Source organism: Micropterus dolomieu, linkage group LG17 (assembly GCF_021292245.1).
Source record: "Micropterus dolomieu isolate WLL.071019.BEF.003 ecotype Adirondacks linkage group LG17, ASM2129224v1, whole genome shotgun sequence".
Taxonomy (NCBI): Eukaryota; Metazoa; Chordata; class Actinopteri; order Centrarchiformes; family Centrarchidae; genus Micropterus; species Micropterus dolomieu.
In genome coordinates, this window is record NC_060166.1 from 36604873 (window position 1) to 36620320 (window position 15448).

Below are 15448 nucleotides of genomic sequence, written 5' to 3' on the forward strand. Positions count from 1 at the left end.
GGTGTCTCTCTATCCCTCCCCCCCTCGCTCTGTCTCCTGGTGTCTCTCTATCCCTCCCCCCTCTCTCTCTGTCTCCTGGTGTCTCTCTATCCCTCCCCCCTCTCTCTCTGTCTCCTGGTGTCTCTCTATCCCTCCCCCCTCTCTCTCTGTCTCCGGGTGTCTCTCTATCCCTCCCCCCCTCGCTCTGTCTCCTGGTGTCTCTCTATCCATCCCCCCTCCCTCCCCTCTCTCTGTCTCCTGGTGTCTCTCTATCCCTCCCTCCTCTCTCTCTGTCTCCTGGTGTCTCTCTATCCTTCCCCCCTCTCTCTCTGTCTCCTGGTGTCTCTCTATCCCTCCCCCCTCCCCCTTCTTCTAAAAATGGATCAAGGAGTCAGCTGGTGGTAACCTAGCAACAGCAGCATCTCTCAGAGGAGCATGATGTAATGCTTCTGAGGGGGAGGAGGAGGAGGAAGAGGAGAGAATCCACCTCCACCTCACTGGTTTGGTGTCCATGGTCAGCCCGGTCCACGTCACAATGTGGATCTACGGCTTTTCTTCGTAGCAGTGGTGGCTGATGGGTAATATAGTCTTCTGCTATCCAAAACTGACCCACATCTCAGAGTAGGAGGAGAAATGGAAACATTATTTTTACTTCTGGTTCTCCTGTCGGATGATCAAGGACATGTTGTGTTGAGAAATGTTGTGGAAAGAAAACCTTATTTGAGAACGGGAAGAAGAAGATATATGACATCACTGGAGGACTCTCATGTCCAGACCTGAACCAAAGATCATGTGATCAGATTCTCATTAATAAGTTCAGAGAATCAGAGCGTGAAAGAAAGTCAGGTGATGTGACGCAGCCAATAGAAAAGAAGAAGCTCTCCACCTGCTGCTGTGGTCCTCCTCCTCCTCCTTGTCCTCTTCTTCTTCCTCCTCCTCCTCCTCTTCCTCCTCTTCCTCGTCCTCCTCCTCCTCCTCCTCCTCCTCCTCTTCCTCCTCTTCTTCCTCCTCCTCCTCCTCTTCCTCTTCTTCTTCCTCCCCCTCCTCCTCCTCCTTGTCCTCTTCTTCTTCCTCCTCCTCCTCCTCTTCCTCCTCTTCCTCGTCCTCCTCCTCCTCCTCCTCCTCCTCCTCCTCTTCTTCCTCCTCCTCCTCCTCCTCCTCTTCCTCTTCTTCTTCCTCCACCTCCTCCTCCTCCTCTTCCTCCTCTTCCTCCTCATCCTCTTCTTCTTCTTCTTCTTCTTCCTCCTCCTCCTCCTCCTCCTCCTCTTCCTCCTCTTCTTCTTCTTCCTCCTCCTCCTCCTCCTCCTCCTCCTCCTCCTCCTGCTCCTCCTCCTCAGGATCCTGTTTACCATCTGTGCAGAACCGGTTTCAGGTGTGACCACAGGAACATGGAAACGACAGCAGACGTGTTTCAGCTCTGACCCACACGTGAAGCTAATTTAACCGACCCGACGGCCTGTGGAACGCTCTGATGACGACCTTTGACCCTTAACTCCATCCCAGCACCTGCCAATCATGTGTATTGATCATTCATTAATGTATTGAAAACATCTCTGCAACAAAAAGAGTTTAACTGACCTGATGAAGTAAAACACGATTCCCTTTAATCAGTGAAGCGACTTCGACGCAGAGCCGCTTCCTGTTTGACCTGTGACCTTCTGTTTTCACCGCTCCTGAGGTTTCTGCTGTTGGCTCCATTAAATTTAAATGAAATCAATTAAGAGACGTTAAACTAACAGCTCGCCACCTCGCTCCTTCTGTGTCCCGTTTAACGACATCATATGTCACCAGGTCTGCTTTCGTCGTGGTTACGCATAGCTTAGCATAAAGTCGCTAACCATCAGGGGCCAACGTGAAGTCGGCGCTCTGGCTGAAGAGTTTAACTTCCTGTAATCGTCAGGATGGTGAACGAGTAGCGCCCTGCCCTCAGTGATGTTTAACAGACGCTAGCTAACGTTAAAGGTTACATCCAGACTGTGACGGCTGGTGTTCTCTTAACCAGAAGAACTCCACCTTTCAGGCTCGCCAACGGCCCAAAGCCAGTCCAGGTTCTCATAAGTCTCCTGGAGGAGGGTCCTCAGGGCCCAGAGACGGCCCCCTTCAGTCTTCACTTTTCTGACACCTCCGAAGGCGTAGTTTTTGTTTCCTTTCCCATAACTGTCCTCCCAGACTCAGACCCAGACCCTGACCCGGACCCAGACCCTGACCCGGACCCGGACCCAGACCCGGACCCAGACCCCCCCCCCCCACAAAACTCACGATGAATTTTGCACCGCTGAGTAAAAACATTTCAGGTACGTTCGTCTATTCAGAGCTGAGGGACTCTTTCAAAATAAGAGTCTGGTTTGCTCTCAGGTCTGATCCAAGATGGCGGCCATGTTTCCCTGTTTGAAATCAAACCGGGTGTGAAGGAGCCAGATGTGTTTTGTGTCACCGTCAGCAGCTCGACGTTTATCACCAGCAGAGAGAGAAAAGGTCTGAAGGACAGAAAGCATGAAAGAGGAGAAACAGACTGAGGAGGTGAAGGAGGCTTACCGGAGGATCGGCAGGACTCAGACTCCCTCCATCCCTTCTTCTCTGTCTCCTTCAGCGTCTCCTTCTTCCCTCCTTCAGTCCTCCCTCCTCCTGTCCTCCCTGTGCTGAAACAAAGATGGAGGGATGAAGCTTCCTGTCGTCCTCACAGATCTCTGCAGCTCAGAGGAAACGATGACTCGCTGCAACGTTAATCCACATCCACCCTTCAGCACCTCCCTCCTCCCTCCTCTCTCCTCCCCTCCGTCATGTATTCTCACAGCTGTAAGGATCACAGCTGCACCCTCACCCTCTCTCTAACTCACCCTTCAGCCGCTCACGACAACATGAGAAACGAGAGGCTGAAACCACGGCAACCTGACAGCATCCCAACGCTGCTGACTCCTCCCCCTGCTGCTGGGGGGGGGGGGGGGGGGGGGGGGGGGGGGGGGCGAGTCTCCTCTCTCTCTCCCTCCTTGTCCCCTCTCCTTGTCTCCTCTCTCCTCTCCTTGACTCCTCTCTCCCCTCCTTCTCTCCTCTCTCTGCTCCTTGTCCCCTCTCCTTGTCTCCTCTCTCCCCTCCTTGTCTCCTCTCTCTGCTCCTTGTCCCCTCTCCTTGTCTCCTCTCTCCTCTCCTTGTCTCCTCTCTCCCCTCCTTCTCTCCTCTCTCCCCTCCTTGTCTCCTCTCTCTGCTCCTTGTCCCCTCTCTCTGCTCCTTGTCCCCTCTCCTTGTCTCCTCTCTCCCCTCCTTCTCTCCTCTCTCTGCTCCTTGTCCCCTCTCCTTGTCTCCTCTCTCCCCTCCTTGTCTCCTCTCTTTGTCTCCTCTCTCCCTCCTTGTCTCCTCTCTCCCCTCCTCTCTCCCCTCCTTGTCTCCTCTCTCCCCTCCTTCTCTCCTCTCTCTGCTCCTTGTCCCCTCTCCTTGTCCCCTCTCTCTCCTCCTTGTCTCCTCTCTCCCCTCCCTGTTTCCTCTTCTTGTGACCTCTTCTTCTCACGTGCCTCCTTCCTTGTGTATGTGTGTGTGACATCAGCAGACGTTGTCCAGCTTTTAACCTATAGCGTGTCATCACTGTGGTCATGTGACGTGCTGTCGGCTCTGGTGTGATTACATAATGTCAGCTTGCAGCCTATATGACACACACAAACACGCACACACATACACAGTCACACACACACACACACACACAGTCACACACACACACACAGTGACACACACACTCATACACAGAGTGACACACACACATACGCACACACACACACACACACAGAGTGACACACACACACACACTGACACACACACACACACACAGAATGACACACACACACACACTGACACACACACACACACACACACACAGAGTGACACACACACACACTGACACACACACACACAGTGACACACACACTGACACACACGCATACAGTGATACACACACACACACTGAGACACACACACACACACACAGTGACACACACACACAGTGACACACACACACACACACAGTCACACACACGCACACACACATAGTCACACACACGCACACAGGGACACACACACACACACACACACAGGGACACACACACACACACACACACAGGGACACACACACACACACGCACACACAGGGACACACACACACACAGTCACACACACGCACACACACACACAGGGACACACACACACACACACACACAGGGACACACACACACACAGTCACACACACGCACACACACACACAGGGACACACACACACCATCAGGTGATCAGATGTGATTATTGATTAATTAGATTAGTTTATGTTACAGATGTGTTAAAGGTTGTTATACATGGTCACGTGGTCACAGCAGCTCACATCATCACTGTAGACCCCCAACCCACCTCCGAGGCTCTGTACTGCGCATGCGCCTCGTTCTGCAGCATCGCGTGTGTGTGGAGGTGTGTGTGTGTGTGTGTGTGCCTGTGTGTCTGTGTGATGCGCGCGCAGCCACAGACGGAGCTCCGTTCACGCATCTGAGGGATCGGTTAACCCGGCCGTTGGCGCGCGCAGTGCTGATTAGCCCGGCTCTGTTTAGTCCGGCACCATGTCGTCCAGCCCGCAGGACCAGAACCAGGAGCCGAAGGAGGAACAGAAAGAGGAGACGAAGGAGGAGAAAAGGGAAGAAAGAAAGAAGGAGGAGCAGAAGGAGTCCTGGAAGGATCTGATATACAACCCCAGGACCGGAGCGTTCCTGGGCCGGACCGCCAGCAGCTGGGGTAAGACAGGCGGCGGGTCCGCGGACCCACGTGTCGGTCTGTCTGTCGGTTTGTCTGTCCCCACGTGTGGGAGCGGGGCGCGCGGTGGTTTTCACGCACACATGAAGGTGCGTGAGAGAGAAGCACAGAGCAGAAGGTTTAAAAATAACTTCCTCTCCAGTTACTGAGGGATGAAAAGACCCTCACAGCTGATCAGCTTTAACATCAACATAAATTGATCAGGTGTTCTGATGACATTTCATTTCACAGTCAGCAGTGTTTTTGGTACCAGAACTGTTCCAGAATCAAAAGATATAAAGAGGCCAAAGTTTTTCATCAGGCTGTCTCACCATCACATCGCTTAAAGAACTGCAGAACACGCGGCCCGTTTAACCGTTCACACCTGCACTCGCCCGTTTAACCGTTCACACCTGCACTTGTCTGAACTTGGCCTCTAAATTCCCCAGAACAAGTCTGATCCATGATCTGCTGCTAACGTCTTGGTGCCACAGCACACCTTCAGGGGTCTAGTGGAGTCCAGGCCTCGACGGGTCAGGACTGTTTGGCGCCAAAAGGGGGACGTACGCAATATTAGGCAGGCGGTCCTGATATTATGGCTGACCTGAGTAAAACATCCATTGAGCAGGGAACGTGGGAGAGGTTTACCTTCAGGGCTTTCTGGCAGAAAGGCTTACTGCCTGTCTTTGTCCTAAACCGCACAAATACTTTTGGTACCTAAACCTAAGCGGGAGTAAAGCCTTTCTGCCAGAAAGCCCTGAGGGGAAACTTCTCCCGGGTGCTTGTGGAGGCAGCTGGTCAGTTGTCAGGTCATTGGTGTGCATCGTCTTGGTAACCTGAGAACCAACTGGTAGAAACAGCAGTGAAGGAGGCCGTCAAGCTGAACAGGGAGTCCCTTTCAGGACTGATTGGACTAGGAGACTCCAGCAGGAGCAGGACAGGTATCAGGGGATCAGACGACTTAGGACGGGGAGGATTAGGGAGGAGCACCCCTGACCTGAACTGAGGACATGGTCCTGCAGTGGAAGAAACACTTGAACCCAAACCAGACTGATACGTCCCCCATAGAGGAGGCAGAACTGGAAGACTGAGGACGTCAAAAAGCTCCACAGTGGCTGAGATTCACCTGAGGAGCTAAAAGCTCTGGATATTGTTGGATGTGGTCTCTAATGTCTAATGGAGGTCGGGGACAGTGGACTGTGGGGGTGGTTGACATTTTTAAAAAAGGGGGCCGGAGGGTGAGCTCCAACCGTCAGGGTATCACACGCTCAGCCCAGAGTTTTGTTCCATATTAAGTTCTGAAGGTACAGTCGTGCTCTGGTGGTTTGGTGTCCTCTGGATTGGATCTCTGCTCTTTGCAGATGATGTGGTTCTGTTGGTTTCATCAGACCGTGACCTCCAGTGAGCACTGGGAGGGTTTACGGCTGAGTGTGAAGCAGCAGGGTTAGAGTCTGAACCCCCTCCCCCCCAAGTCTGAGGTGAGTCGCTGTCTCAGAGTGTTGTTCACTAGTGATGAGGTCAGCAGGTGGATTAGAGTCTGCAGTGATGCAGTTGTTGTATCAGACCGTGGTGGTTCAGGTGGAGCTGATCCTAAAGGTGCAGCTCTGGATTTACTGGCGGATCTCAGTTCCAGTCCTCAGCTGTGGTCCTGGTCTCTGGGTACTGGCTGGTGGAATGAGATGGATCCAAGTAGATGAAATTGGGTTCCTTGGCAGGGGGGGTGACTGTTGAGTCAGCTGAGGTGGGTCAACATCTGACCAAGAGGAGGAGACCCTGGGGCAGACCAGAACACAATGGAGGACTACACATCCCACCAGACCTGGACCAACCAGGAAGAGCCGGAAGATGTGTTTAGAGAGAAGGATGTCTGTGGTTAGTCTGCTGCCACTGGGACCAGGACCTGGACCTTGACCAGAGACACACAAACACACGCACAGACAAAACCTTTAGACCCGTCCACTCCTTTAAAATGTAAAGGACACCAATGCACTCACAATTTTGGCACATTTTAATTACCCAGAATGCACTGCAGCGTCTCATAACCGCTTCTACAGATGTGGTTATTTTTAGCTGCAGCCTCGGAGCCATCACTTCATCTGAACCTCTCTCTATCACTCTCTCTCTCTCTAACAGCATGCACTAGGGATTTTGTTCCCCTGAAGTTGTCTTGTCAGGCAGAGTTGCCTGCCAGGCTGCGTGAGACCCACAACAAGCTGCATTTACTCTCAGCAACATAAAAGCTGAGACAGAATCACGAGAAACCGCTTTCACATTTAAATCTGTGTTTGTAGGACAGACTCAGTCAGAGCCTCCTCGCTGGAGAGCATCAGTTCTTCCAGGTACACAGAGTCAACAGGTGCCCTGTGCTCAGGCAGGAAACGGGATTATGACCCGATCACTGACACTGAAGCAAAGCAGGTAGAGTTAATGTTCAACACGCGAAGCAGTCCAACAAAGTCATCCGACAGAGCAACGTAAATATCTGCCGACAAAAGAGGAGCAGTGATCCAGAATCCAGACAGGCAGGTGTGAAGCGTAAATCCAGAACTCACAGGAAGTGACCAAATAGGAAGAGACCCAGGCCGACGACGGGTCGGGATCGCCGACAGATCAACATGACGACAAACGGCGACCTGACAATTAATGCTGACACACATAAAAGCAGGCAGGTAAATTAACCCGCAGATGAGACTCGCCAGGAAACAAGGCAGCATAGAGACGGACGATTACAAAATAAAACAGGAAATGAGCAGAACCTCAAACCAAAACGCTGAAATTACCACCCGCCAAATGCTGGTAAACTGTTGGCAGTGACGCACAAGACAGTCTTTGGTCGGCTGCATCTCTGTCTGTGTTCTGCCCAAAACTCACTGGTGGAAGAAGGTGAGAGCCAATCGGAAGCAGAGAAGGGGCGATAGATTTATAATCCTGCGATGACTCAAAGCCCATACCTACGGCGTTGGCAAGGCATTATACGTGTGCGTCGGTGCGTCGCTATGCAGTTACGCCTCCAAAACGCTAGCTGGCGGCGGGTTTCTATATTCCACTGTGCTGACTTCTGCCGGTGAGCCAGCTTAACTTCCTGTTCAGATCTCCCCCCCCCCCAGATATTTATTGGAATTATAAACACAAAACAATCAGGCGTAGCTGGATGAGAAGACAAAATTCTTTCTTGCAGACAGTAATCAGAGTGTTTTAAATACATTTACAATTGTGGATGAAAAATTTACCCGAGATAATTAAAAGCAGCTCGTAGTTTTTGTTTGTCATTATAATTCCAAATGTGGTGTGATCTCTAAACTGGAGAGAGAGTGGAGATGAGGCTCCAGCCAATCACACGTCAGGGCAGAAGAAGAAGAAGAAGAAGAAGAGGTTTCTACGTCCCCATCACAGAATACCAAAGTTAATCTTAATGAGAGGTGGTCTCTTTAAGGAAATATGTAATTGAAAGCTCTTTAGCTTTTGGTGGTAAAGGTAAGAAATCTGTACGTAGTTTCTTTAGAGAAGCAGCGTTTCAGCTGTGTTGCAGTGGGCAAGTCTCTGGCTTGTTGCCATCTTCAGTCTTTCACTATAGTCGCTCTTGCAGATGTAATCGAAGTTTAATGTTCTGATGGTTTTGCAGCTTTGTTGGGGACAGACAGAGGACAGGCTGGGGAAGGCTCTGGTTATATAGATGCGACCAAACAGAGGAAGATCTATACTTAACCATCTGTCTGACCTTGATTTACAATCATCCGTTTTGTTGCAGACATGTAAGGTTTCAACTTAGTGTCTTTGGTTATATGCCAAGGATTTTAGTTTTAATAGGGACGCCACATGCTGCCTCTAGGTGGCAGTCATGCATAGATAATAACCCATATGCTTTTGAGAATGAGTTTATAGTTTCAGTCGCCTTTGGGACCTCTCAACACTTTGAAGAAACGGAGTTGTTATCAAAGACATTTAACTGTTCGATAACAGAATTTATGATGAGGATTGACAACATTTCAGCTGTGATTCTGAAGAGTGAGGGGGAGATGGAGCAGCCGTGGTGCCACCTGACGGAGAGGCTGAGCTGTGGGTGTCGCTATAAAAACATTTTGCAGTGTTTCTAAATTTTTCCCCGAAGCCTTAAAAATAAAGGAGCGTTCAACCGTGTCAAAAATCCTAAAAGAGAATAAAGCCATCGTCCTTTACATGCTCATTGTATTCAAATTATTGTGTGTTGATCTTCCTCTCATGAATCCTGATCGAGTGTCACTTATTATTTGACTCTCCTTTAGACGATTTGAAAATATGTGTGTTAGCAGTTTCATTGTTTAAGAGTCTCATCGTCTCCAGATGTCCAAGATTTTGGGATTTTTTTTTTGGTTCTGGAATGAGAACATTTTCACCTTGCGTCAGCGTCTGTGGAAGTGACCGGGGGTTTCAGATAAAGTGCTTTGATATGCTCCCAGACGTGTTGATAGAGCGCTCAGAGGTCAGACACTGCAACGCCTTTTCACGCTCATTAGCCCTCTGATTTTATAAAAGAAGGCCTCTGTTGCCTCAGCTGAGAATCTAGAAGAATATAAATTGCTGTAAAAGGAATAAGTTTCATTGGTTATAGTTTTAGGATCAGAGCACTCGTTTTCATTAATGACCACTGTTCCTATATTATTTCTTTCCTGGCGGGGTTTCTCTAATCTGTTTCTCTAATCTTTCTCCTTCCTCGATCCAGTCTGGATCTGATGAAGGCTCCGTTTGTGTTTCTTGTATAAATATTAGCTAATTTGGTTTGTAGTGTACGTAGTTTTCTTTTGTCAGCATCCGTAAGTGTCGGTTTATTACAGCAGAGACTTTTCTCTTGTCAAATTGGCCTCCTCTAAAAGGGCAGATTGTTTCAATTGTTTCCTGAAAGAAATTGAAAAGTTTCTTATTCTGAATTTTAAATATTCCCATTTGGAGCTAGAAGACAGAAGGTTGGAGTCTTGAGTAGTTTCATAAATTAAGCCCTTGGCAATACGTTTCAGACTGTAACAAGCTGGCTTTGAGTTTCCAGTAACCCTTGTTCCGTTTGTGATTATTACTGGGTTTTAAAGTGAGACTGATGAAGCAGTGCTCGGATAGAGGAGCAGAAGATAGAGAGCAGTCAGATACTAAATCTTTAACACTGTCAGAGAATAACCAAAAGTCAATCTTTAATTTGATTGAACCAAGACAAGTTTATAAAGTTAGGGTGTAAATGTGTCGGACAGATTATGAGTGCTACAGAAACTAAATGAGGGTTACAGCGATACAGCGAAACGTGGTTGGTGAGCAGTCTCACCGTGCATTAAATACCACATTGAAGTCTCCTCCTTATATAATATCAGTTGTTGGACAACTTAATTTCAAATATTTAATGAGATCATCAATTTCAGAGAGTAGAGTTTTGTTTTGGCTCCTGTTGTAAAGACACTTCCCAGGATAATAAAAGAGAAGATAAGATCCTGAGACCATCGCAGTGACTGAAATGAAACAGAAATGAGAATCAACAGTGAACATTAAACAGTAACTTACCACTTCACAACATGAGGTACATCATAGAAATAAAACACATTTCTTCACAGTGATGTGAGGATGTGGTAAAGGAACCACAATTCTTTTCCCATTTATGTCTCCAATTGGGCCCCTGAAGTAGGCCCCCTGACCCGCTCCTCTGGCCTGCTAGGAACTTACATTCAGCTCCTTGCACACTGCTGATCTCTTGGTCAGACGGCAGAGCTCCCCTCGGCGGTGCCTGGTGGTGGACTGCATTATTATTTGCTTATGTTTAGCTCCCTCTCTTTTGCCCCGGCGGTGCACGGAGTCGATGATCCCGTCCATCCTGTCAGGCCAGTGTGGAGCGATTTGGAGTAGGATCACCCTCTCTCTCGTTCCAGATTCCAGCGCCGTTTGTGACGCTCTCGTTCCAGGACTCTCTCTTTTAAAGTGACGTTTTCTGTCCCGATCCTTGTCACCTCCTTTTCCAGAGTTTGAGTTTTGGACTGTCTGTCTTTTATTTCTTTGGCATTGTGCAATCATGGCGCAGCCAAATGGGTCAAGTATCCACGTAGTTGTGTTGATGGAATTTTTTAGTTTTAAAAGAAGGACTAGTCAGAGAGTTTGGGGACAAACAAACGGAGCTCTAGATTACCGTGTGCTCAGTTCGCCATCTTGCCATTCGCTAGCTTCATGTTAGCCCATGCGTCACTGCCAACAGTGTCCCTGTTAGCCCTCCATTAACTTCATGTTAGCCCTCCACTAACTCCCTGTTAGCCCTCCATTAACTCCCTGTTAGCCCTCCACTAACTCCCTGTTAGCCCTCCATTAACTCCCTGTTAGCCCTCCATTAACTCCCTGTTAGCCCTCCACTAACTTCATGTTAGCCCTCCACTAACTCCCTGTTAGCCCTCCATTAACTCCCTGTTAGCCCTCCATTAACTCCCTGTTAGCCCTCCATTAACTTCATGTTAGCCCTCCATTAACTCCCTGTTAGCCCTCCATTAACTTCATGTTAGCCCTCCATTAACTCCCTGTTATCCCTCCACTAACTCCCTGTTAGCCCTCCATTAACTCCCTGTTAGCCCTCCATTAACTCCCTGTTAGCCCTCCATTAACTCCCTGATATCCCTCCATTAACTCCCTGTTAGCCCTCCATTAACTTCATGTTAGCCCTCCATTAACTTCATGTTAGCCCTCCATTAACTCCCTGTTAGCCATCCACTAACTCCCTGTTAGCCCTCCACTAACTCCCTGTTATCCCTCCATTAACTTCATGTTAGCCCTCCATTAACTCCCTGTTAGCCCTCCACTAACTCCCTGTTAGCCCTCCACTAACTCCCTGTTAGCCCTCCACTAACTCCATGTTAGCCCTCCACTAACTTCATGTTAGCCCTCCATTAACTCCCTGTTAGCCCTCCATTAACTCCCTGTTAGCCCTCCACTAACTCCCTGTTAGCCCTCCACTAACTCCCTGTTAGCCCTCCACTAACTTCATGTTAGCCCTCCACTAACTCCCTGTTAGCCCTCCACTAACTCCCTGTTAGCCCTCCACTAACTCCCTGTTAGCCCTCCATTAACTCCATGTTAGCCCTCCACTAACTCCCTGTTAGCCCTCCACTAACTTCATGTTAGCCCTCCACTAACTCCCTGTTAGCCCTCCACTAACTCCCTGTTAGCCCTCCATTAACTCCATGTTAGCCCTCCACTAACTCCCTGTTAGCCCTCCACTAACTCCCTGTTAGCCCTCCACTAACTCCCTGTTAGCCCTCCACTAACTCCCTGTTAGCCCTCCACTAACTCCCTGTTAGCCCTCCACTGAAATGATGCGTCTTTTCAGTTTGTCAGCACTTCTTAAGATTAGTTTTACAGAAAGAAATTTTGACCATTTTCTGTTTGTGCTGTGATTGAGATAAAGAAAGATTTCCCTGCAGGTGTTTACACTCATTTACGTGATCAGTGTGTTCAGAATATTCTGTTATGAAGCTACTGGGAAACATTTAGTGGCGCACCAGTGCAGAAAGTTAGTCCGGAGCCCTGCGATGTTGTGTAAATATACTGACCGTGAAATGATGCTGAGTGTTAGCACGATAACATTTCTGAGTGGCAGATCAAAAATACCTGCCTGCCACAGAGTTGAGCAGCAGGTTGAGGCTGGTTCCCGTTCCGCCGGCCTCGCGTTCCCCTGGAAGGAGCGCTGCCGCCGTCCTCTGGATTTCCCCGGACTCAGGATCAACGGCACGTAGCACTCAGGTCTGACACAGGCAGCTCTGGCAGTCCCTGAAGGAAGGAACAGCGCTCGAGCTAGCTGAGGTCACCGCCATGTTGGCTCAGCCACTTGTGTGTCTGGAGTGTGGGCTAGAAAATATGCTGCCAGGCTGATCAGGAGGAATGGGAAGCAGGTGGGGGGGGTTACTGCAGGGCAGATCAGGGAAGGAAGGAGGGCACAGGTGAAGAGAGGGGGCTGGTAGACAGTCCTCGCTCAGGGGGAGAAACAACAAGGAGAAACCAGAAGTCTTTGTTTAACGGATCAGCTGATCTGATTGGACAGAAGTCTAAATAAAGTCTTGTTGAATCCTCCCCCTCAGGGCTCATCCTCCTCTTCTACTTCGTCTTCTACGGCTTCCTGGCGGGAATGTTCACCCTCACCATGTGGGTGATGTTACAGACTCTGGACGAAAACGTCCCCCGCCATCAGGACCGAGTGGCCAATCCAGGTGAGTCCTCACGTTCCAACTCTTTCACTGCACTTCCTGACAGACTTTTACTTGAAATAAAGTATTAAATAGACAAACTGAGACACATGCAGACGTTTGTTACAGACAGGTGTGAACCAACAGGTGTAAACAGACAGGTGTGAATTAGCACGTGTGAAGACAGGTGTGAACAGACAGGTGTGAACCAGCACACGTGAACAGATACTGTAGGTATGAACAGACAGGTGTGAATCGACATATGTGAACAGACAGGTGTGAACCAGCACGCGTGAACAGATAGGTGTGAATCGACAGGTGTGAACAAGCACGTGTGAACAGAAAGGTGTGAATGTCAACAGGTGTGAACAGACAGGTGTGAACCAGCAGGTGTGAACCAGGACATGTGAAGACATGTGTGAACAGACAGGTGTGAACAGACAGGTGTGAAGAGACAGGTGAGAACCAACAGGTGTGAACAAGCACATGTGAACAGAAAGGTGTGAATAGACAGGTGTGAATCAACAGGTGTGAACAGACAGGTGTGAACCAGTACGTGTGAAGACGTGTGAACAGACAGGTGTTAATCGACAGGTGAGAACCAACAGGTGTGAACAAGTATGTGTGAACAGACAGGTGTGAACATACAGGTGTGAACCGGCAGGTGTCAGGATGAAGCAGTTGTTGCCATGACAGCCTTTATCTCTCTGCTGTTGAAGCCGTTTATTTTCACAGTTTGATTATTAATTATAGATTTGTTTTGTTGGTTGCAGGTTTGGTGATTCGTCCTCACACAGCTGAAATCTCCTTCAACCGCAGTGACCCGACAAACTACAACCAGTACATCCAACAACTGCACGACCTCCTGCAGAGTTAGTACAAGTACACATCCTGCTGCAGAGCTAAACACTGAGGGTTGGATTCAGTAAAAAGTGTTTATTGATCGGGAGGGGGGGGGTTAGTTTAAGCCGGTTTGATGTTAAGCCTAATACCGGGCCAGTAATACTGAATCTTTCCACTGGGTGTCGTCGTGACTCCCGGGTGGAACATGGAGTGGAGCTGCAAGGAAGATGCGTTCTGTGTTTATGAGTTTGTCTGCTGGGATGAACGTCAGTAAAAGGTCGGCGTGGCTGTAAATTTAGTAAATTTAAACGCAGTCAGCGAAATGCCGCTCAGATGGACATTATTTTAGGAGGTATGTTCCGTCTCACATCATGAGTGACAGTTTATTCACTGACGCGACGTGTCTGCATACTGACTATAAGCGTACAGCTGAGTTATTAAAGAAGCACATGCAGAGGTTTGTTCTGAGACTTGAGGCTGTTTGCTTATTGGTTTCCTCCTTGACTTCAGCAAATCCCTGAACATTGTGGCCTTCACAGTAAAAAGTCCAGCTGGCCTTTTACCGGAGGCGTTGCTTCCTGTTGTGTCTCTGCAGATTACAACGACAGCCTCCAGGAGAGGAATGACTTGTGTCTGGTGGGCGAATACACGGAACAGGACGGCGAGCTGATCAAGAAGGTGTGTCAGTTCAAACGCAGTACGCTGCGTCAGTGCTCCGGTCTGCCCGACACCAGCTTCGGATACGCTGAGGGGAAACCATGCATCATCATCAAGATGAACCGGGTCAGTAGAACACTTCTCCTCCAGTCTGTCAGGATGTTCATGGATCAGAAATCCATGTGTCTCATCAGAACAACAGAAGATTCTGACTCTGATGGTTTCAGGTTTCAGTCATGAAGCAGTTCCTTTAAATTTATTAATAAAGCACGAATCATAAGAGAATCTCCTGGTCCAGACTCTGCTCTTTATGATATAGACCCAACAGATCCCACCGTGAGGAAAAACTGGCAGGGATGACTCCCTTTAACAGGCAGAGACCTCAAGACGAACCTGGACTGAGGGGGGGGCGGCCAAGGGTAATATACAAATATTAATAATAGGACTAGTAATAATAGTAGCTAAGGGGGGCAGGAACACGGGGACAGCAGGAAGCCCGCAACCGCAGATCCAGACTCCACAGCTCCAGAGCCAGAAACACCTGCAGGCAGTGACAGGAGGAGAGAGGAGAGGGACGAGAAAGCACAAGACTACCAGAAAGGGGAGAAGTTGTGTTAGTAACATGCAATAATGGGATGAGGTTGCATACAGAGGGAGAGAAAGTAGAGGAGAGAGGAGCTCAGTGCATCATGGGAAATCCCCCGGCAGTCTAGGCCTATAGCAGCATAACTAAGGGATGGTTCAGGACTCACCTGAGCCAGCCCTAACTATAAGCTTTATCAAAGAGGAAAGTCTTAAGCCTACTCTTAAATGTGGAGATGGTGTCTGCCTCCTGAACCCAAACTGGAACCTGGTTCCACAGGAGAGGAGCTTGATAGCTGAACGCTCTGGCTCCTAGTCTACTTTTGGAGACTCTAGGAACCACAAGTAACCCTGCATTCTGGGAGCGCAGTGCTCTGGTGGGGTAGTAAGGTACTATGAGCTCTTTAAGATAAGATGGTGCCTGACCATTAAGAGCTTTGTAGGTAAGAAGAATG

At 49.1% G+C, this 15448-nt stretch overlaps 1 protein-coding gene across 1 annotated transcript in view; it reads left to right on the forward strand.

The window, feature by feature from the left end:
• The first annotated feature begins 4465 nt into the window (after window positions 1–4465).
• LOC123986638 (sodium/potassium-transporting ATPase subunit beta-3-like) overlaps window positions 4466–15448 on the forward strand; it is a 15058-nt gene continuing 4075 nt past the window's right edge. Inside the window, exons 1-4 of the mRNA XM_046075013.1 lie at window positions 4466–4740; window positions 12807–12935; window positions 13685–13783; window positions 14350–14537. Coding sequence (XP_045930969.1) covers window positions 4569–4740; window positions 12807–12935; window positions 13685–13783; window positions 14350–14537 — 588 coding nt within the window. The 5' untranslated portion in view covers window positions 4466–4568. The remainder of the gene's footprint in view (window positions 4741–12806; window positions 12936–13684; window positions 13784–14349; window positions 14538–15448) is intronic.